At 42.9% G+C, this 24,576-nt stretch overlaps 1 protein-coding gene across 4 annotated transcripts in view; it reads right to left on the bottom strand.

Annotated features, from left to right (window-relative positions):
- CHCHD3 (coiled-coil-helix-coiled-coil-helix domain containing 3) overlaps positions 1 to 24,576 on the bottom strand; it is a 154,838-nt gene that overhangs the window by 55,729 nt on the left and 74,533 nt on the right. For 2 of the 4 annotated variants that reach the window (XM_080624510.1, XM_080624511.1), the window contains exons 5-6: positions 8,736 to 8,750; positions 6,356 to 6,439 (exon numbers count right to left, since the gene is read on the bottom strand). In XM_080624510.1, the coding sequence (XP_080480636.1) occupies positions 6,356 to 6,439; positions 8,736 to 8,750 (99 nt within the window). The remainder of the gene's footprint in view (positions 1 to 6,355; positions 6,440 to 8,735; positions 8,751 to 24,576) is intronic. The other 2 variants (XM_080624512.1, XM_080624513.1) reach the window with 1 other exon arrangement.

The raw sequence follows: 24,576 nt of genomic DNA, 5'->3' as shown, positions 1-24,576 counted from the left end.
AAACACGGAACCTACATCGCTGCTATTTGATTTTGCGAGACATGAAAGAATGCAGTACGGATGTGTGGAGAGTAAACATGTTTGCTCTAGCAAATACAAACTCCTAAACACAAGAGGTGAGAGCAGAACCATCCTCTGCTTATGGAATTCTTGCTGATACAGTCAGGCAAGATCAAAGGAAGGAAACAGACTGATAAAACAAATAGAAACAAAAATCTTTCAACTGCTAAAATATGTTGCAGGGCATAAAAATGGTTGTGGTTGTTACAGTGCCTCAGAATAGTCCCCCTCTGTTATCTACATCTTGCAAACTACAGTTGACAAAAGCCATAGCAAACAGATTCTGGTTATTTAGCTGTTGAGATCTGAAAAGGTAAACAAGACTCTGAAGCCTCAGAACAAATGTGGAGCTCGCATTGTTTCCATCTCAGCACTTATGTTCATTATGAACACCTACAAAAAGCCAGTACTTGGCTGTGAAGCTGAATCGTGCATCACCTCCTTTTCTGAGCAGCGGGGCTAGTGCTGCAATGTTGGTCCATTCTAAGCCTTGAACAGAAAAATAGGAAGAGATCATTAAATTATCATTTCCCTGCACAATTGGTATAAGCATTTCCTACCAACAGGATTAGTATGAACGCAGGATCCCAGAATAAAGCTGCTCAGCACGAGGACGGCAGTTTAGCGTCTAGCAAATTTGATTTCTCTGAAAATCCTGACACATCACAATAGCAAAATCCTATTTACTGTGGCAAGCAGGATGGATAATACTATTTAACACCTGCTATAGTATGTGCCATCAGCTCACAGCTTTGTGCGCTGGGTGCTCATCTTACCTTAAGGTTAATGCTCCTTGACAGCCTACATGGTAAGTAGAATCCCCAAATTAAGTGCTGAACCTACGATTTGCAAATCCTTCCTTGGAATTTAAGGCATGAAAAAAAATGGATGCAGATAAGAGCATCACATTTCCAGAACTTATGTCTACATCCCCAGGCTCTGATCTGGCACTAAGCCTTGTATGGGGCAGGGATGTCCCTGCACAAGGGCCACCAAAGTCAGCAAGGACGTGTACAGACATGATAGAATGGGAAAGGAAGAACTATCAGGGCAATAACTCATTGACTATTAAATCTGTAGCATATCTAATAATGTTGAAACCTCCAAATGCTAAAACAATCAAACAATCATAGAACTTAGGTTGGAAAAGACCCTTAATATCATGAATCCAACAATTAACACAGCACTGCCAAGTCCACCACTAAAATAAGGCCCTAAGCATCACATCTACATGCCTATTAAATCCTCCATGGATGGTGACTCCATGACTTCCCCGGGCAGCCTGCTCCGGTGCTTGACAACCCTTTTGGGTTGCCTAGTATTTTCCTCCCAAGACAAATTGGGGCTGCTCAGCCTGGAGAAGAGAAGCTGCCCAGAGATCTCACAGCAGCTTCCAGTATCTGAGGGGGCTACAAGGATGCTGGAGAGGGGCTCTTCATCAGGGACTGGTGAAAGGTCAAGGGGTAACGAGTTCAAGCTGAAAAAGGGGAAGTTCAGGTTGGAGATAAGGCAGAAGCTCTTCCCTGCGAGGGTGCTGAGGCGCTGGCACAGGGTGCCCAGAGAAGCTGTGGCTGCCCCATCCCTGGCAGTGTTCAAGGCCAGGTTGGACACATGGGCTTGAAGCAACCTGCTCTAGTGGAAGGTGTCCCTGCTCATGGCAGGGGTTTGGGACTGGAGAAGCTTGAAGGTCCCTTCCAACCCAAACCATTCTATGATTCTGTGATGATATCCAGTCTAAATCTCCCCTAATGCAATTTCAAGCCACTTTCTCTTGCCCTATCCCCCTTGCTCCTTGGGAGCAGAGCCCAGCCCCTTCCTGGCTCCATCCTCCTGTCAGGCAGTTGTAGAGAAAGGGAAGGTCCCCCCTGAGTCTTTTCTCCAGATTAAACCCCCACCAGGTCCCTCAGGCGTTCCTCATCACACCTGTGCTCTAGAATAACTCTATCACCTTACACCACACACGTATTCACATGGATGCTACTCAGTACTACTACCAGAAGTATTTCTAGGAAACCCACAAGCATAGAAACTTAGCTTGAGCAAGAAACACCCTGATTAACATGGGGTACATATCTTGTTCATTCACACTGATAAACTAAGTAGTTTTGTCCTACAGCAGTGTATTAAAATTAATTTCCTTCTGCTCCTATGACTAGGGGCATGATTCTCGCAATGATGCATATTATGTATTATGAAGCACCAGAACATGAAAACAGTTGGATTTGATGAAGAAAATTTGAATTAGGGAGAGCTGCATCATTCTCAAAGCAGTAGAAGAGTGCACAATCACACCTCATTGTGTGTAGTGCGTGTGTGATGCCAGAAGTAGAATCAGAAGCAGGAGAGGATCTAGTCATGCTTCCTTCATCGCAGATATACCCAAAAGGAAGAGAAACTGGATGAAGGAATGACATGGTGTGAGCTGCTCTGCAGGCAAAATTAATGCAACTCCTGATGTTGACTGTTGAATTGTCCCACGGGACAAGGGATGGGACAAGAGGAACCGGCCTCAAGCTGCACCAGGGCAGGTTTAGATGGAGCTGAGGAACAATTCCTGCCCCAAAGGGTGCTCAGGCATTGGCACAGGCTGCCCAGGGCAGGGCTGCAGTCACCGTCCCTGCAAGGGTTCACACAAGGTGGAGACGAGGCCTCAGTGCCATGGGTTAGTGGTGGCCTTGGCAGTGCTGGGGAACGGTTGGACTGGATGAGCTTAAAGGGCTTTTCCAACCTGGCTGATTCCATGATTCTGTGCCTGGAACTTACAATGTTAGACATGCAGAGATGGTTCTGAAGTCCACAGCCACTGGGGCTTGGAAGTGACATTGAAAGCAGCATCATAAAAGAAAGACAATGGACATGGAGAAACTGAACAGAACAACAATAAATGTAGCGGGACAGAAGCGTGTGAACGTGTGTGTGGACATACATGAGACAACATCAGAGAAAGAGGCTGTAGGATTGTCATTGCAGGTAGCAAGCTGCTCCATCTGCCCCAGATGTTAGCTTTCCTTTTTCCTGCTTTATTTTAAAAGAACAATCAAATGGTTTAAAATACCACTAATGCCACCTTATTAGAGTCATTAATTAAGACATGCCCATGATTTGAACACTGCTACCTCTGGGGTTTTTTTTTGCTGTAATCAAGATTATCAGCCTGTAAGCAGACAATGAAAAACACTGACAAATTCTTCTCCAAGCTTAATGTGCAAACCCTTAAATAACAGCCTTCCATCCCAATCAGATATACACTATGAGAAGGTTATTCTTTAACTCCTTTGTTAAGCTATCTCATTTTGCTTTGCTGCTGTGAAGCACGTAATAACTCGTAGCTTATGTGTCATCTTTGACCTAGAAACACTGGCAGCTGTTAGGGGAATCACTGGGTTTTTGGGGAAGCATCAAAAGGTTTTTAGCACATAAACCAAATTTATGAACAGATACTGCCCTGGAGAATAGAACCGTTTATGTTTTAGCATCCCAGCTGTCAGTGGTGCACAGTTACTTGGTCCTGTATTAATCCCCTGAAAAGGCTGAGCATCTTCACTGAAATAGTTTATAATTGACAGCCGTCATCTGGCGCTGAATATGGAGAATAATTCTCTCCATAAGGAGCACATTGTGCTGACACTAATCTGTTCTGTTGTCATCTCCCTTTATTATCAACGTCTGCATTGTTTTTTTTCCAGCAGCACTGAAGAACACAAATAGGAAGCGTCTAATTGAAAAAGGTAAGTAATCAAAAAGCCAATTAATCATCCAGATGAGCTCTGACACTCAACGATGCAACAGACAGAAATACCACATACAGAACTCGAGTACCTTTAAAGTGTGCTTATTTGATGCAAGAATCATCTGAGAATGTCATTAGCATTCTCTGTCACAGGTGACAGACTCATACTGCACATTTCTTCACCCTGATGTTACTTCTCTACTCTCCACCTACTACGCGCTCCCATCCTGCCTCCCATTCCCATGTTTTCTCTGCTCAACAGCCCATACCCTGACTCCCACTGAAATCAGGAGAAATTCAGGAACTTATTGTTATTGTGCTCTGTAATTTCCAGCATGTTAAACCTTTCCAGAGTTTTTCTTCCTAAAGCTCTATTTCTATCCCAATGCTCAAAAAGCAGCAACACAGCATCTTACAAATGACCTTACTAACGGTTGCAGGCCCAGCAGCAGTGAAGCTGGGATTGCAGGAGACACGACCTCTCTGCTTTTGCAAGTTTTCATTCTATAACCTCCACATCTCTGAAAAGTTCAAAGTTAGATTTGGAGCACAGAGTTCACCTCCTTTTAAAGCTCAAACAACTCTTTCTTACTGTAGAAGAGATATGCACATGTACTCCGAAAACAAACGGGATGACAACTTGGCAAAGCAAAGGTTTCTTAGCTTACAAATAAAGTCAGAATGAGAAGACAAATGTTAGTATCATGAAAGCTCCAGTCTGAAAACAGACCAAACATCATCCATGGCAGAAGATACTCAATTCCAATCTGCCTGCTGCAATGCTGGAGGCTTCCAAGTCCAAGAAGAGAAAACAAGAGATGGCAGAGTTCCTCTATTCCACGCTACTTGGGGGGACGATGCTTCAGTAGTAGTTAATACAGTTATTTAAAGCCCATTATCTCACTCGCACACAACAACGATATATTCACATGCACGTAAAAACATGATTCCACATTGGAAGTCTTCCCTTACTAAGGGCAACCAAAGACACTATATCAGTGACCTACTTTAACATTAAAAATAGCTATGAATAAAATCTTGTTTGGTGCATAGCACCTTAAAAAGGTAAAAGAGAAGCTTTCAAACAAAGAATCACAGCTTATCACACATCCCGCACTATGAATGATTGCCCAGAGAAGCTGTGGCTGCCCCATCTCTGGCAGTGTTCAAGGCCAGGTTGGACACAGGGGCTTGGAGCAAGCTGCTCTAGTGGAAGGTGTCCCTGCCTGTGGCAAGGTCTTGGAACTGGATGAGCTTTAAGCTCCCTTCCAACACAAACCAGCTGGGATTCTATGAATTACTCCACTGTAACTATAAAATGGAGGGCTGATAACTGATATCAGAGGTACAACCACCCCATAAGAAGCCACTCTGGATGAGATACTGCAGATGCTTTTTCCTCCAACACCAGCAAGTTATTTGGGAATAAGGAAAGCATTCTTTACAGGGGTTTTTGTGAAGGATCTTCATTTTAACCGCTTAAATAATGCACCATCTTAGAATCATTAAACTAATTTAATCTCATCCTTTCAAACTATTTTTCATTGCCAAGAACATGGACTTCATTAATGTCGTCTTCAAAAAGGTAGGACAAAACACAGAGACAGTATCTGATATGCCCTCTGTTTAAAATATTCATTAAGACTAATTATACACACTGATAATTCATGCAACATGCTCTTCTTCCTAATCCATAAAAACAAGGGCTTTTCTTCTATCCTGCTAAATTGCATAAATGAATATAGATCTTGTTAATACTGTTTTCAAAACTAACTAGAAAGGAAATTCATATTAATCAACAATAGGTAGGCTCAGGATGAATGCAGAGGGGTACAGGAGGCAACTGGATTGAGGCTGAAGATTACAACCAACCTGAGACCTAGAAGGTGATGGCAGCAGTAATTATTTGACATTAACAACCTATAAAATAATACCCTATAAAGAATAAGAATGCTAAGAGCAATATGTTAAGATATTGTGAGCATGGCACACAGCTTATCAAGCTGTTCTGTTCAGTTTAGTTTTGAGTCTATGGGGGAAAAAAAGGCTTTTTAAAGCCTTTTTAAAAAGCATAGAAGTGCTTTTTAAACGTGGCATAAACAACTTTAAACATTTTAACTCATTTAAGCTCTACATGAACTGGTGGCTTTTGGAGGAACCACTCCAACCAATGAGAACTGGATTCAATGACAAATATGTGTGTATCTCCACACCTCAGAGGCAATTTTAAGACTACTTGGTGATACTAAATCACTTACACTAGCGTTTCATCAGTGCTGCTACAAAAGTTACCTTGTTCGGATCATGTCTCTGTATGCAATTACTATGGCAGATAAAATCAATTGCAAATGTGAGAACTTAGTAAAGAAAACAATATTCCCATCTTTAAATCTTGTCAATATTAAGCCAAAAGCAGTAGCAGTTCATACAGAAACAAACCCCTCTGGCACAGTTTTAAGCTTGATCTCCTTAGAGAAGTCATCTTGTTTAACAGTAAAACACAACCAGAAAGTCAGCAGCAAAAAGGAACAGAAAACTCTTCATTAAAAGAAAGAAGAGGCTCACCCTTTCCTCCAGTCGAGCCAGCTGCTCTTTGTAGTAGGCATCGTGCTTCTTCAGTTCTCTGTCCTTCTCTTCCAGCTGCCTGGCCTAAAAAAAGAAAAAGAACCATAAAGCTGGATCAAGAAAGAGCCTCACTTGCAAAGCAAAACATCCACTATAAATTGTACCAGTAACGAATGTAAGAACGATTGAGAACTGCAGTCTATTAGCTTTTGCCAAGCCGTACATTAATAAGATGATGATTGCTGCATTGAAAATGCAGAGAGATTGTCTATTGTACTGGGCTTTCTCCTTCCCCTCGACAGCTGTGCCACAGTTGGTCCAAACGCATTTGGAAATGTCACGAAGACGGAACCAAGCACATTCATGCTGAGATGAGTATTTGGGTTTTGATTGGAATTAACTTTGCAGATCACTCCTGAACTTTGGGAAACTTCCTCAAGCTACTGAAAACAAATATATGCAGAGCTTGAATATTTAACTCGATTTGGTAAAGTTACAAATGGATATTTTTGACATGAGAAAAGCTGAACTAGCACCCACCTATTTCTAAGCAGTGGTTATAAAGAACTTCTTTGTTGTAGCTGGTTTTCCTTTAAACCCCCAACTCTGGAATGCATTCAGCATGTGCTTAATTCTAAGCACATAAATCTTTGGGAAGAACCAAATGCCTACATATTGGCAAAAACAGATCTCAAACATACATCTGAAACTCTGATGTCCTCTTGAAACAGCAATCCTTCCTCTGGTCGCTCCTAGATCAGTTGAAGTGTCTGACTAAGCAAGTTCAAACCCTTCACTGTAGGATCATCCCTATGTGGCCCTACAAGGATGCTGGAGAGGGACTTTTAATCAGGGATGGTAGCGATAGGACAAGGGGTGATGGGTTCAAACTGGAACAGGGGAACTTCAGGTTAGATCTAAGGCAGAAGCTCTTCCCTGTGAGGGTGCTGAGGCGCTGGCCCAGGGTGCCCAGAGAAGCTGTGGCTGCCCCATCCCTGGCAGTGTTCAAGGCCAGGTTGGACAGAGCCTTGGGTGACATGGTCCAGTGTGAGATATCCCTGCCCATGGCTGGAGGTTGGAACTGGATGATCTTAAGGTCCTTTCCAACCCAAACCATTTTATGATTCTATATCCAGTAACTTAAACTAACACAGAATAATTCTGAACATCTAACTTTTGAATACTAGTATGAGTATTCATTTAAGAGACATTACCTGTAGCAGTACTGAGCAAGTTGACAGTTTTTTGGCTTTTCATCTGTAGTATGTACCAATATCTACTATTAAGGGGACTCATTAGGTATGACAAAACACATTCAAAGAGCATACATGCCCACAGAACACATACAAAGCTCTGAGTCATTCAGAGAAAATACTAGACAAGTGGTTTTTAACAAGTTATGGAGGATTTAATGTTTAAATCATCAGCACAAATTCATTGCAGGCTTGTAACGTTTAAATAATAAACTACCTTAGTGACTAATAATTAACTATCAGTGGTCATTACCACAATTGCCTATTCAATAGTAGTCATTTACCTCTAACATATTATTTTCACACAGATACTGAGACTACAAAGCCAACTTCCTATTTTAGCAGCATCGAAGGAGGTGATCCTGCCCTTCTACTCTCATGAGATCTCACTTGTAGCACTGCATGCAGTTCTGGTGTCCTCAACATCAGAAGGACATGGAACTGTTGGAGCAAGTCCAGAGGAGGCCATGAGGATGATCAGGGGCTGGAGCAGCTCCCATACAAAGACAGGCTGAGAACACTGGGGCTGTTGAGCCTGGAGAAGGGAAGCTGCATGGAGACCTCAGAGCAGCTTCCAGTGTCTGAAGGGGGCTACAAGGATGCTGGAGAGGGACTCTTCATCAGGGACTGTAGCGACAGGACAAGGGGTGATGGGTTCAAGCTGAAACAGGGGAAGTTCAGGTTGGATATGAGGAAGAAGCTCTTCCCTGTGAGGGTGCTGAGGCACTGGCACAGGGTGCCCAGGGAAGTTGTGAATGCTCCATCCCTGGCAGTGTTCAAGGCCAGGTTGGACAGAGTCTTAGATGACATGGTCTAGTGTGAGTTGTCCCTGCCCATGGCAGGGGGTTGGAACTGGATGATCTTAAGGTCCTTTCCAACCAAAACCATTCTCTGATTCTAGCATGTAAAATGCTAAACTGTTGTACTTTCACTACTACAGATCGAGGTCGTACAAGCACATCAGAAAAATTACACAACATACTGTGCTGTGCTTCCAGAGATACAAGAGTTGATTCTCTTTGTCAAGATTAGGAGGTGGGTCTTGGTTTTGAAGGGGTTTTTGGTAAACAGCAGAGCAATAAAATCAAAACCTTGGATTTTTGGTTTTTCTTTGCTTTACTACTTACCTTTGCTTCTATATCCTGAAGCATGTAAAAAAAATAATCAAAGTGTCCAATTAAATTTTTTATATAAAATGAATAGAAAGAAAACACATAATGCATCAAACACCTCTCTAATACAGAACATTGCTGAAAACTACTTGGAAGTTGTTCTTTTCTCAATACAACTTCCCCCCCAATTCTCCTGCTCATCCAAAAAGCACAAAGCCAAGTTTTAATGCTACTTAGGTGAACCTTCTCCTCTGCCAACCACCCCATCTTCAGTATAGTGCAACGAAGCACATGCTACAGCCCTCTTCAGCACCATTTAAATGAGCCTTTATTCACTAATTACAGGTCTTTGCAAAGCTGATTAAACTAAATGTTCTACAGCCTAATATCATGCTTTGGATTGATCATGGTTTGGCTTCTTCTAGATAATCCCTGTATGACCTCCCAAAGCTGATGGTTACAGAAACAGCTGGAAAATCATTGCAGATTGTGCCTCCCCAAAACCATCCTCTCCCAAATAGCTAAAACACTACTTCAATGCATTGCCATAGTTACCCGTACATGAATATTTGATGCTTAATCACCTCATGAGCCCCAAAATATTTGCAAACTCAAGAATATTCCTTTTGTGCAAATGGAGTTAAATAGGGCAGGGACAAAGAAAATGTGCAATTAATGTTCCATAACACTCAAGAGAACTTAGTTGAGTTTTAGTTCTTACAATTCAATAGTGTTTCACAGGATTCTATTGATGCCCTGCAACCAAGCAGCAAAACTGACTTTGAAAGCCAGTAAGACAGAATAAAACCCATGCAAGGGCATCACAACTCAATTCACTCGCCCTATTACTGGTGATTCACAAGGGCAGGAATTCTCAGGGTGTTTAAACACAACAGATCAAGGGCACACTAATGATGGAGGAGATGAAACACATCCTCTCCCCTGAGTCCAGTTGAGTTTGAATTCTTCTCATCTGCATCTTACTTCCTGACCAAATCATATCATAGAATCACAGAATGGTTTGGGTTGGAAGGCACCTCAAAGCTCACCCAGTTCCAACCCCTGCCACGGGCAGGGACACCTTCCACTAGAGCAGCTTGCTCCAAGCCCCTGTGTCCAACCTGGCCTTGAACACTGCCAGGGATGGGGCAGCCACAGCTTCTCTGGGCACCCTGGGCCAGTGCCTCAGCACCCTCACAGGGAAGAGCTTCTGCCTAAGAGCTCAGCTCAGTCTCCCCTCTGGCAGGTTAAAGCCATTCCCCTTGGCCTGTCCCTACAGGCCTTCTCCATTCAAAAAAGATAAATGGATTTGATTAACAGTGTCTGATCGCTCAATTTACATATATAAAATATAGTATGAGCAGGAGAATGCAAATAACACCCATCTGGTGTTAACTGCCCTGGGAAGTTTGGTTTATTCTGGAAACTGTTAGCTTTTTGGGTTGATATTTGGGTTTGGTTGCCTGACCCCCAGGATATCTAGTGATCAAAACAGATGGGTTTTAGTGTACTAAAGATACGGAGGCCAAGAAGTGAATTACAGTCATGCTGCCTATTGCCTTGATCCTATCAAAGCTTTTATACCACTGATAAAGTAGAAATATTAGATTATAAGAACACTAAATAATACTCTTATCCAATGGTCTCATTCCCTATATTGTGAATTGGAAGATTCGGTAGACCAGTAAGAAATCCAGAAAACAAAAAGCTTCCATATAGCTACAACCCTGGCATCTGTGCAGTAATGCAGCCACGGCAAAGTTCAAAAGACATAGTAAACAGAGGATTATTCATTTATACAGGAGACAATATAAATATGCCAACGGAAGAGAATTCACGGCAGAAATAAAACCCTGTAAGGTAATAGTATATTTATAGGGCCACAGCAACATGAGCCCAGTGAATATCAGTTAGCTGTAACAGAATGATTAACAGTAGCCATGTATTCAATTAGCTGAATGCTGCACTTGAGGTGTAAATGAGTTATTGGACCAGTTTCATTGCTTCTTCACAAAGTAACTGTAATAAACCAAGTGTCTGCTTGGGTGTTGTTTAGAAAAGAGCTTCCAAAAGTCACCTTTGAGAGGCAGCCCATCTTCCCATGAGTACCTAAAGTGAGACTCCAAAACCAGCTCACTGATATTAAATATGGCTGCTTCAGAATCACGGGGATGTTGGGCTGAGGTCTAAAGGCCAACCTAGGGTTTCATTTTCAAAAGGAGTTGCCTGGATTTAGCACAGTGCTGGGATGAGTTTCCATCGCCGGAGAAGTGGGTGTCTACATTGCCTCACACACTGCTGCAGGGATACTTGCGGAGCAGTGCCAAGCCAAACCCTTCGCATGCTGGATACAGCAGGTACACATCAGTTGATTAAGAGCTGGCAGTGTGTCCTTGTGGCCAGGAGGGACAAGAGTATCCTGGGGTGCATCAGGAGGAGCGTGGCAGTAGGTCGAGGGAGGTGATCCTCACCCTCTACTTGGCCCTGGTGAGGCCACATCCAGAGCACTGTGTGCAGTTCTGGGCTCCTCGGGACAAGAGAGACAAGGAGCTACTGGAGAGGCTCCAGTGGAGGCTACAAAAATGATCAGAGATCTGGAGCATCTTTCTTATGAGGAGAGATTATGGGAGCTGGGCCTGGTTAGTCCAGAGAGGAGTGGACTGAGGGGATCTCATCAATGCAGATCAGTATCTCACAGGCAGGTGGGAGGAGGATGGTGCCAGACTCTTTCCAGTGGTGCCCGGTGACAGGATGAGGAGCAGTGGCCATAAACTAAAACACAACAAGCTTCACCTCAACATGAGGAAGAACTTCTCTACATTGAGGGTGCCCGAGCACTGGCACAGGCTGCCCAGGGGAGCTGTGAAGTCTCTCTGGAGGCATTCAAAGCCTGCCTGGATACATCCCTGTGTGACCTGCTCTGGGTAGCCCTGCCTTGGCAAGGGGTAGGACTGGATGATCTCCGGAGGGCCCTTCTAACCCTAATGATTCTGTGATTCATTTTGTCCTTTCTAAGGTAGAACAGAGCGAACAAGCAGCTGTCTGAAAACGTATGCTGAATAATTATCTTTAAAACATAAAGAAAGGATTCAGTTACCTGGATACAGCAAGGTTCGAGGTGGGTGCAGTTCACAATTGCTCTTAAGGAGCTGCAGCAGATAAACCATTATCAGGTAGTTTAGGAGAAGTTTGTACACAGGTTTCAAAACCAGCTCTAGAAGCACTTGGCAGTCTCAGGTTTACAGCTGCTGAGCTCTATCCATTAACATCCACCAAATATACAGCAGAACACCACTGATGTGGCTCCAGTTTGCATTTTGCTGGCAGAAAAGAATAATTTGCTTCAAAATACAGTCTCCAGCCTTACCCTAAACTTATAAATCACTATCAGCCATCTGAAAGTGCCCTGCCTAGGTCCTGCCAAGCTGTGTCATGGTCATTTCCTCATCACCCCACCAAGAACATCACAGAACAATGAAAGGATGGGTCTCCCAGGCTACATTTGAGGCTGTGAGTGAGGCCAGGCATCGGGTCCAGGGGCTGCAAGAGCATCCTGTCACAATGGGTTTACAAGACTAAGGGGTTTTGCCAAATGAAATGCTAACTACAGCAATGAGGGCTTTTCTCATGGGAAAGGTCACAGGAAATATCTGCAGGCCCTCAGGCAGGCCTGTGTACTCTGGAGAAAAGGTTAATGGATTAATAGGCAAAAGAAAGTGGCAGAGGAGGGATGGCCTTCAGCAGTGCCAGCAGCACAGCCACTTCACAGAAGAACTGTGATGTACCACTACTACAAGAGAGAACACCTCCAAAAGTGATCTTTCACCATTTTCTATTGTATTGCTTCATCCATTGTTCACTATAAGGGTGCTGAGGCGCTGGCACAGGGCGCCCAGAGAAGCTGTGGCTGCCCCATCCCTGGCAGTGTTCAAGGCCAGGTTGGACACAGGGGCTTGGAGCAAGCTGCTCTAGTGGAAGGTGTCCCTGCCTGTGGCAGGGGGTTGGGAATGGATGAGCTTTAAGGTCCCTTCCAACACAAACCATTCTTGACTCTGTGATTCATGTCATAAAAAATAGAGTGAACCTTGCCAACAAATTCTCCTAAGCTGTGCCTTTATAAACCATATTAAAACTGCCCTTGCTAAGACCTTTGCTGGTCATTCTTTGAGCCACCTTAAACCGCTCATTTCACAACACACCATTCTGTTGCTGGAGATTTTACATTCCTTTCCCCACTTAAGGTCTGCTGGATGAGTTTATTTATAGGTCAAAGCAGGGTGTGAATCCATGAGCTCATTGACACTGATGTCACTCAGCTACAATGACTGTCACTTGTGAAGCAGTTATTCAGTATTTGATGCCCTGTAAATAGCTCTGTCCAGAAACCCTTTTACAGTGGACTACATTCACCCATCACACATAGCCCCATGCATTCATGTCTGCACACCGATAAAATCAGATTAGTTTCTTATTGTGTACCTTAAGGTCAGCAAAACTACAATGTTCATTCACTGCATATAGTGTCCCCAATAAATATCATCAATTTCTACATTTAATATATGTTCAATTGAAGTGTTTAAACTGCCAATCTTCTATTTCAACATATAAATACACACGTCACTCTGAATGAGCACCAGGAGTAACTTATGGATATTCCTAGGACCATATGCTTCTCCCTTCCCCCTCTAATAATTCCCCTTTGAAGCTATTGCTATTCACAAAATCACTCCTAACCACAGAAAATGATCCAGACACATCACTTAAAAAAACCCCTGTGCTCATTTCCACTTGTAAAGGTAGAGAACAGTTTTGAATTAGAAACAGCAGCAACAATAATGCATCATAAAATATATTCCTTGACAAGTGTAATTAAACCAAGCTTTTGTAATTACTCACAAATGTGCTACAGGACGTTGTCTAAAAATAATGAAGCCCTAAAAGAACGAGTAGCGCAGATAAAGATCACACGAGAGAGAGCTAATAGAGAGAGATTAAGAATTGAATTAATGCCAAGTTAGGACCCAGTCTGTACAGAACCTGTGACACTGAGCTTCATGTATTAAATCCAGTTATAGACCAAAGAAACAAAAAACAAATAGAGATTGTGGCAAACAAGAAAGTTATGGATTCAATTTCTAATGTAAGCCAGAGAAATAATGCAACTGAAATCAAGAACTCATAGAAACCCAGAACTGTTTGGGTTGGAAAGGACCTTAAAACTCATTCAGCTCCAACCCCTACCACAGGCAGGGACACCTTCCACTACAGCAGCTTGCTCCAAGCCCCTGTGTCCAACCTGGCCTTGAACACTGCCAGGGATGGGGCAGCCACAGCTTCTCTGGGCACCCTGTGCCAGTGCCTCAGCACCCTCACAGGGAAGAGCTTCTGCCTAAGAGCTCATCTCAGTCTCCCCTCTGGCAGGTTAAAGCCATTCCCCCTTGATATAATCACTTGATATGATCACATCATCACTTCAGGGGGATCCACGTTTCTTCCACCCCCATTTATTTTATGATCCTATCCTTAAAACAAGGGGCAGAAAGATCAGAGAACTGTACCAACCTACTCCAAAACGAGCAACATGAGCACTACAGAAAAGCGACACATAGCACCAAACTTTGCTCCTCACGGGGTGAACCATCTGGTTTGTGCAATCTGAAATCAACAGATCCTGAAGATTTTAGTTGCTTGAAAAAAAATAAAAGAATTAAAACACACTCTTGACTACCACATTATTAGCAAGATGCAGAAAAGCCTCATGTTTGCATGCAACCGTAGTTCAAAGTATAAAAGAGACGCTAAACGAATCTGTGTTGCATACATGCATGTCAAGGGGAATAAAAGGCAGGCATGACTCCTTTCTGAAAGCGTGTACATGCTTTTCATTTAACTAACACAGTCCAACAAGATCAAACATTTTATAGACTATCTGTACTGCTGCCAGGTATTTGTAGCAATTCAAATAATGTCTATAACCATTTCTGACAGTGTCTGATGTTTCAGTCAGATGTCAAATATGTACAGTTTTGCACTAACCTTAAAGAAGCATAGACTGCTCTGTGTGAGCCAAAGTGGATTGCTTTATATAGAAATGGAGCAAGAGAACTATTATCCTGTAAAAGTCAGGAAAAATAACTGCTGGTAAAGACTCAGGACTATGTTCAACTTCAGCTTTGTTGCTATACCATTATCATAGTAAGTTATCAATATTTCTGTTCTTTTTATTGTGTTCAGAATCCATAGAATCCCAGAAAGGTTTGTGTTGGAAGGGACCTTAAAAAGCTCATCCAGTCCCAACCCCTGCCACGGGCAGGGACACCTTCCACTAGAGCAGCTTGCTCCAAGCCCCTGTGTCCAACCTGGCCTTGAACACTGCCAGGGATGGGGCAGCCACAGCTTCTCTGGGCACCCTGGGCCAGCGCCTCAGCACCCTCACAGGGAAGAGCTTCTGCCTCAGAGCTCATCTCAGTCTCCCCTCTGGCAGGTTAAAGCCATTCCCCTTGGCCTGTCCCTACAGGCCCTTGTCCAAAGCCCCTCTCCAGGTTTCCTGCAGCCCCTTTAGGCACTGGAGCTGTCCAAGGTGTCCCCTTAAGGAGCCTTCTCTTCTCCAGGCTGAACCAGCCCAGCTCTCTAACAACAATATTACAGAAGTATTACGGAATTCCGGATGAGATGAACAACAGAAAGATAAATAAAATGTATTAGTAAGCACTGTGAGCCAATACGTGATGTACTTTAAAACAATATATTACATAAAACAAAGGAGAACATTAGGAAATACCACCCTTCCAGAAGGTGTTCTCACTCCAGTTCACCACCGAAGTCGAAAAATAAGTCAATGAGAAGAAACTTGCACCTCAGTTGCCTAATACCTAAATATTCAGAGCAAAGCTTTCCATCTAAGAATCTTTATTCTTGCTTCAAGAATCCAGCATCACTTGTCACTTTGATATTATATTATTACATTTCTAAAAGCCACAACTTAGTACTTCTGCCTTGTGAACTGAAGATTCAGTGGATTGAAGATAAGCAGCGAAATAATTATTATAGATGCAGCGTTAATACAAGCAATGAAAACTCAACATCTCATTGAAGCCCACTTCAAAGTCAATCTCATCTGAAATCCTATAGAAAACTGACTGTATCCTGGGTTTTTTAGCGTCTAGTAGCATCAGGGACCACACGTTCTCCAGTTATTTTTCATTATATCCTGCTTCTTGCATTAAATGATCAAAACTACATATGAATTGATATAATCTCCTTCCAACAGAAGTTGCATCATTGGAACTCGCTGCTCAAGTCTGTTATCCTGCTAACCAATTTCCACTGAAGGCAAAAAATTATGATGCCCAAATAGGTAAATCCACTTCTGAATACAAAATAAGAACACATTTATTTCTTCTTAGCTATTCAAGTTATTGATTTCTGCTTAAGACGCAGAACTGAATCACTTGTAGCGATATCAGGTGTTTCTCAATGTGAAAGATACCTTACGAACAGGACACCTTGGATGTTTAAACAAGCATTAATTTAAAAATATCTTTAAGACTATCTGTATTTCGGAAATTAAATCTTACTAAACTGAACTCTGCAGTAATAAATAAACCACCAAAACTCATGGATTCTGTCTCAAATAATGCAGCCATACTGCTTAGCACTATTCCAAAACAGAGAGTTTTTCCTAATTGGGTTGATAATACTGCTACTAGTAGGTGATTCATCAGGGACAGTGATAGGCCAAGGGGTGACGGGTTCAAACTGAAACAGGGGAAGTTCAGGTTAGATATAAAGAAGAAGCTCTTTACTGTGAGGGTGCTGGCACAGGGTGCCCAGAGAAGCTGTGGCTGCCCCATCCCTGGCAGTGTTCAAGGCCAGGTTGGACAGAACCTTGTGCAATATGGTCCAGTGTGAGGTGTCCCTGCCCATGGCAGGGGGTTGGGACTGGATGATCTTAAGGTCCTTTCCAACCCAAACCATTCTATGACTTTATGATTTAAGACAAAAGTTGTAACTGAGAAACAAGCTGATCTTTTAAATGGGGAACATGACTTCACAGTGAAATATTTAGCTGTTTAACCCCAGCATTGCCAAGGGAACATCGGCTTGGTCAGTGTGGGGAACACTACAGCTTTCAAAAAAGACCTTTTGCCATCAACATACATAAAAGATCCCCACGATAAAGAAAGCATTTATAGCTAATTGGTATGTCATCTGTATCAAGGCTATACAGAATTTATCCCAGTGAATAAGTAATTGCTTTTTATCTCTTTTTATTCCTTGCAGTACTTTAAAAACTCAATTCAAGCAAATAATAGGACGGTTACGTAGTTCTTTCCATTGTATCTCTAAAGTACTTCACTGTGAGACTGTGATAAGAAAAGGTACTATACCTGATTAAATTACTAAATACAAACTAAGATGGAGCAACGCTAGTAAGCAAAGCCTTGGGAAAGTGAGGGAAAACAGCAGGAAGAGGGATACAACACATTGAATGTTCCTTCTATTTTAATTAACAATCTACAATGCTAGTCTTTCAGAATTTGCTTTAAAGTTTTAGCAACTAATAGTGAAATAAACCCACAAGAGAATTACTGCCTTGAATAGAGTAGCTCTGGAAGGAGCAGGGATTGATTTATGTATTGATTACCGGTGAGCATCTCCCTTTTATATCATCCTATAGCACGTGTCATTGAATTTCTGTGTCCAACTTCCATTCACTGCACTTTTATTTCTCTTCTCATTTGATTGCAGAGTCTCTAGGGCAGAGCCTGGAACTCGCTACACATCTGTGCAGTGTTTAACATAATTATGCTTCAAGCTCTGCTGGCGTTTGTATTATTCTAACTGGAATAACTAGTATTCTAAGCACAGAAAACATATCTAAAATAGATGGGAAAAGCAACCTTCATACAAGAAGGAGATAAACGCTTCATTTTTGTAAAGACTATGCTGGAAAAAACAGATGAAAATGATTTCTATTTTACTTTTTTAAATCTCTGGCCAGTTCAGCTGGTATTTATTTGAGTGTGATGGTTATTTGGGACTAAGCAACTAAAAAACCCCAAGCTTATAAATATCATAGGAGGCAGATAATGTATGTAAGAGAGGGTCTGACACTACATTTCTGTTCCTTCTTCTGACATCCTTGTTATGGAAATATGTTGACACAACATTTAGAGTGATTAACATAGCAGGGCACAGACAAAACCGTGGTTACAAAAACAACAATCCTTCTCACAACGGGAAAGAATAAGGCAGTTTTCTAATGGGATATTCAACAAATAATCCAATTCTATCTGATACAAGGAAAAATGTAAAGCGAATAATCATAAAACCCAATTAAATGCTCAAAGGTTTAACATTACTGGATAGAAATGGCCAAAAAATCCAATCAGAGAAGATTATGCGGTCAATGTCCAATATTTCAGGCAGTTTATGACTAAGATGAGGACAGTTATGCGGAAGAAGAGATATGTTGATAGCAATAGGAAGTCATTTTAATCACGATAAGCTGTTGGAGTTACAAGGCTTGGGCAGCCTGAAGACAGCGAGGAAAAATGGAAGATGATACAACGTGGAAGCAAAAGCCTGCACCAGCCACGTGAAGCATTTGTATTCTGATTGTAAAGCACCAGAAAAAGACTTTTCCTGCAGGCAAGCCAACAAAAACTTGGTCTGTGTGTAACAACAGCCAAATAAAAACAGAAAGAGATTTATGAAGGGGAAAGAGAATCATAGCATCAACTAGGTTGGAAAAGCCCTTTAAGCTCATCCAGTCCAACCATTCCCCAGCACTGCCAAGGCCACCACTAACCCATGGCACTGAGGCCTCGTCTCCACGGTGTGTGAACACTTGCAGGGACGGTGACTGCAGCCCTGCCCTGGGCAGCCTGTGCCAATGCCTGAGCACCCTTTGGGGCAGGAATTGTTCCTCAGCTCCATCTAAACCTGCCCTGGTGCAGCTTGAGGCCGGTTCCTCTTGTCCCATCCCTTGTTCCTTGGGAGCAGAGCCCAGCCCCTCCTGGCTCCATCCTCCTCTCAGGCACTTGTAGGGAGCCATCAGGTCCCCCCCGAGCCTTCTCTTCTCCAGACTGAACCCCCCAGATCCCTCAGGCATCACACTGAGATCGTGTTATCTGACATAACTAAATAACCAAACCTCCCAGATCCTCCCAGCTCTGGTCACTACAGCCCAAAACTTCAGAAAATGAAGAAGCTGGAGATACATAAAGACCAAACCCATCAGAAGTACTTTGTGTACGTAGAAGGGTACATCCTAGATGTATACAATATAATTAAATGTTCAGAGGAGGTGAGTCAGGCTTCTCTTATTTACTCCTTCCCATAATAGGAGACCGAGGAGATATTCAGTGAACAGTGAAATTGAAAAGCAACAAATTTGAAACCAATTAAATGCATAATTAACCTGCAGAACTCATTGCCAGGAGTTATCAGAGGAGCCAATCGCTGAGCAAAACCCAGAAAAGGTGAGATGTTTGTATTAACTCTGCAAACATCCACAGTTACACCTATAGGGTAGCAGAGCCTCTGTATTCCTTTGAGGACTGTAAACCTCATCACTATGATGATAATTGGAAATATTGAAGTCTGTCATGCATGAATTATAAGAGATTAAGGAGAAAACTTCCTCGTTTTTGTATCACCTGCATGGCCCAAAACCTACTTTGTTTCTTGTGGCAGGTGACAAAATCCATTATTTGAGTCCAAAATTTGAGGCACTTGCAGTCAGCTGCTATGATGCTGCATCTACATAACCCAGAAAGACATAAAAGCCCTCATAAAGCCTTGCCAACTCTTTTCTTTCACAATCAAGATGACGATTTATAGAGGGATTGTATAGACCCATACAACAAGCTTTGAGAAGTCTTCCTGCAGAAGTGCCTCTGTGTGCTGGTAACAGCTAAACAGTGTAAGGAACTGATATTAAACAAAACTCAAGGTGTAAAACAAAGTGTCTAATCAGTAAGGGAAAAAATAGCTAACAAGTTAATTTCAATACTGCTGAGACAGAAAGCAGAATGCCACACTGGTTCAAATGACTTGTACAGAAGGAAAGATGCAGCTTCTCCACTCAGCGGATTTCCGACCATCAGCCTCATTGTTCTTAAGACAGAGAAATTCACACAGCACAAAGCACAATTTCCCAGCCTAAAGAAGAGAAAAAGTGCTGAGAAGCACATTGAAGACAATGACACTGAATCATAGAATGGTTTGGGTTGGAAAAGCTCATCCAGTTCCAACCCCTGCCACGGGCAGGGACCCCCTCCACTAGAGCAGGTTGCTCCAAGCCCCTGTGTCCAACCTGGCCTTGAACACTGCCAGGGATGGGGCATCCACAGCTTCTCTGGGCACCCTGGGCCAGCGCCTCAGCACCCTCACAGGGAAGAGCTTCTGCCTTATATCTAACCTAAATCTCCCCTGTTTCAGTTTGAACCCATCACCCCTTGTCCTATCACTACAGTCCCTGATGAAGAGTCCCTCTTCAGCATCCTTGTAGCCCCCTGCCCCTTCAGATACTGGAAGCTCCTCCAAGGTCTCCACGCAGCCATGCTCTGAGCATTCCATGCTCTGAGTTCCCCAAAGCAAACCAACACTGACAGCTCATGAAGCCTGTCCCCATTCCTGCTCTTCTTCTTCTTTACCTTCCCCAAAAAAGCATGACAACAGCAAAACTGTCACAGCTATAACTTATACTCTGCTCCAACATTGCAGCTGCTTAACTAACTATCAAGGGTGAGCAGAAATTAAGCCTGTAATTTCAATCAAAACAGTGAGAAGTCAATCACTTGAAAATCAGGTATTATCGCTGTAAGGGCTGGACAGGAATGGGTGAGAAGGTCCCACTATGATCCATCACTAGAGAAACTAGTAATCACCATGTTAGTTTTGCTTATTGCTGTAGCACAAAGAGAGCAGCTCAACCTCAGCCATGGATTAGGATACAGCTGTGTTCAGTGCAGCACGAACACAATATGGACAATTAGTGGAAGAACACCTGCAAGATTTAATGTAATATATAATCAAGAGACAAGGTGGCAAGAAAACAATGCAGTGAACAATTAACATCCAATAAGCCATATTGTGGGAATTTTTTCCATCCTCAGAGAACATGAGCAGTAGAAGGCACAATAACAAATAGCAACAACAAAGCTCTTGTAGTAAGCTATGAAAGTGGGGAGACACTGGCACAGGGTGCCCAGAGAAGCTGTGGCTGCCCCATCCCTGGCAGTGTTCAAGGCCAGGTTGGACACAGGGGCTTGGAGCAAGCTGCTCTAGTGGAAGGTGTCCCTGCGTGTGTCAGAGGGTTGGAACTGGATGAGCCTTAAGGTCCCTTCCAACCCAAACCAGCCTCTGATTCTATGATTTATGGCACTTACCCTACCAGTTATTATAACCTCCAGAGATGGAAATGTTACCAGTCATCAGGACTATCCTTTCATTTGTCTATAGGGTAAGCAGAAAAGAATTAGGGCTCCAATACAAACAGCTTCTGTCTCAAGGGCATTCCCTATCAACACCATGGTCTTATGACATGCCAAGAAATGACCCTCAGATGGAGTAAGCACGGTCCTGGGCTGCAGGACCACAAGTTGTGCCCTCACCTTCAACTGCTTTTGTCACCTCAACAAAGATTTCCTTCCTCTTCCCTTCTCAGGTCATCAGTGATGCCTCAAGGAGTCTGTAAAGTGCTTGAAATTTACAGTCCATACATTTGATAAAGGAATACTATTATCTTAACATGACCATTTTATGTTGTGAGTGAGAGTATGTAAGTAAGACCAAGCACGTAAATGTGCTTTATAGAAAAGGGGTTTCATCCCAGTCAATAGAATGCTTCAGACATATAAGCTGACAAGTACTTTATAATAATGGCCAAAAAAAACCCTCTTACATGTGGGGAGTTGTTCATCAGGGACTGTAGTGACAGGACAAGGGGTAACGGGTTCAAACTGAAACAGGGGAAGTTTAGATTGGATCTAAGGAAGAAATTCTTTACTGAGAGGGTGGTGAGGCACTGGAGTGGGTTGCCCAAGGAAGTTGTGAATGCTCCATCCTTGGCAGTGTTCAAGGCCAGGTCGGATGAGGCCTTGGGTGACATGGTTTAGTGTGAGGTGTCCCTGCCCATGGCAGGGGGGTTGGAACTGGATGATCTTAAGGTCCTTTCCAACCCTAACTATTCTATGATTCTATGATTCTACACAATCTTTGGGCTGCCCAACATTTGGAGTGCTAGAAAGCACAGCTCTTGTCTGAATCTATGAATTGGGGTTTTTTAACTGCATGTTTCAGCCTCATTTGTCATGCAATACAGACTGTTCTAGCCCACAGTGAGAATTAGTGCTTAATTTTGTAAGCGTGGAGCAACATACCAACTACCTGCAGGAGTAACGCCACTGCTATTTGCATAGAACTGAGAAGAGCAAAGAATTGGTAGAATTAGATTAATTCAGAACTGGTAGAAAAGCAACATCTTTTCTGTGTCCTTAAAGAGGAATTAAAAGCTTCTGCAGAACAAAACACGACTGATCATAAACAGGTAAAAAGATGGGATAAAATGTGTATTCATCCCACATAATAGTAAGTACAAGTGAGGTTTCAGGCTCTAAACCAAGATACAGCTCTGCAAGGAAAGAAGCAAACCTGGCCTAGGGATTGAAGGATGCTCCCTTGTCTTCCAAGTGCCTCGGTCTGGTTGTCAGATAAATACAGGAGTCGTGGTGACAAATCAAGGCAGAGTGCCTGGGAGATTGACTGGAAATGTCAGGAGAGGGCGGAACTCGGGTTTTATCCACTTCTTTCCCCTCTCATCCTGTCATGTGAATTATAAGGTAAGGCAGATTTCAGAGGCAAACAGCAGAAAAGAAGCATATAACTTGCCTTCTATGTGCTGCTCTATGTAATTCTTCATTCAGGAGCAAAAGCACCTAAGCCACTCTAAAGAGATTCTTCTTTTATGCAACTTTGGGTCCAGAGGACCAACACAAACAATATAGGTTAAGAGATTTCAAGAGGAAATCTCAGTAGAAGAAATACATCATTGCACTACAGAAAACAAATATATATATATATCTTGTATATATACAAAAATACATTTAATTGTGTTGCTACTATCTGCAAGATCTCACATCTATCTGCTACACAGCTATTTAATCTTACCTGAAACTCTCTATATTTAACATGCCCAGGGATGCAGGGGCTAAAGAAATGAATTTCCAACAGAAATGATATTTTTCTTATAACGGAACTCATTGTGTGACAACCTCTGACCACCCAAATACTTATGTGTGAGAAAATACTCACAAAAATTCTGGTACATTTATTACCACAGAATCACACAATAATAGAATCCCAGACTGGTTTGGAAGGGACCTTAAAGCTCAATCAGTTCCAACCCCCTGCCATAGGCAGGGACACCTTCCACTAGAGCAGCTTGCTCCAAGCCCCTGTGTCCAACCTGGCCTTGAACACTGCCAGGGATGGGGCAGCCACAGCTTCCCTGGGCACCCTGGGCCAGCGCCTCAGCACCCTCACAGGGAAGAGCTTCTGCCTAAGAGCTCATCTCAGTCTCCCCTCTGGCAGGTTAAAGCCATTCCCCTTGGCCTGTCCCTACAGGCCCTTGTCCAAAGCCCCTCTCCAGGTTTCCTGCAGCCCCTTTAGGCACTGGAGCTGCTCTCAGGTCTCCCCTTCAGGAGCCTTCTCTTCTCCAGGCTGACCCAGCCCAGCTCTCTCAGCCTGGCTCCAGAGCAGAGCTGCTCCAGCCCTCACAGCATCTCCATGGCCTCCTCTGCACTCACTCCAACAGCTCCACGTCCCTCCTGTACAGAGATGTGTTTCAGTTGAGACAACACAGGAAGGTCTATGTTGCCCACCGCAGCAAATAGCATGCTTTAATTTAAGCTAGTACTGACTCAGTACCTCAATAAGGTGCTAAAGAAATGGAAGACTGTTTTCCAATGGGACATAACACCAGTGTCTCAAGACCTGTCAGTATAACATCTAAAGCCCCTCTACAAAATTAGGTTCCCCAATACCCACAACCAAATGTCAGCTTCAATAACCAATATCTACCTTTCCACATTCAACAGGCAGTCTTGGGTAGTGACTATTTTTCACTTCTTTCCTTCTGCTATTGAGCACTATTAGGCATCTGCCAAATTCCACTTTCACAGCCTCAATTTATAGGTGCAGGAAGCAATATATTTACATGCAGAAGTTAAAATGCATTTGGGCACTGAAATACTGACAAGGTAACTGTGGTAAAAGCACAAGTGTTATTACTGCCTGTGACATACAGTCTGAGCCCAGCTCAGACACGCACATTGGAGAGATGGAGGCATGAATCTACCTTATGCAGAATACCACATAGCTGCATAAATTCAGCTCCTATAAATTAAAATTAGAGTCTTGTTTGATTTTAGGAAGCCTTAATCTGTAATACATAACAAGCAGTATTTCTTCTAATCATGGGGAAAGAGCCTTGTATCTCCTCTTACTTAAGTGGAGGGAAAAAAAAAAAGGCAAAGCAGATTTCCCTGAAATTTAAGCTGTAAAACAATTAAGAGAAACCTGGATTTTCTTTTTAAAATCTCTTAACAAAAAGTCATTTTCTTACTGTTTATTTTTTCACTGACCTGCAGATCTGGGCTATATCAGGTAGATCTACTGCATGTTCTTCATAGAATCACAGAATAGTTAGGTTTGGAAAGGACTTAAAGCTCATCCAGTTCCAACCCCTGCCACGGGCAGGGACACCTTCCACTAGAGCAGCTTGCTCCAAGCCCCTGTGTCCAACCTGGCCTTGAACACTGCCAGGGATGGGGCAGCCACAGCTTCT

The sequence above is a fragment of the Psittacula echo genome (genome assembly GCF_963264785.1).
Source record: "Psittacula echo genome assembly, chromosome: 1".
Taxonomy (NCBI): domain Eukaryota; kingdom Metazoa; phylum Chordata; class Aves; order Psittaciformes; family Psittacidae; genus Psittacula; species Psittacula echo.
This window is presented reverse-complemented; position numbering and strand designations above follow the sequence as displayed.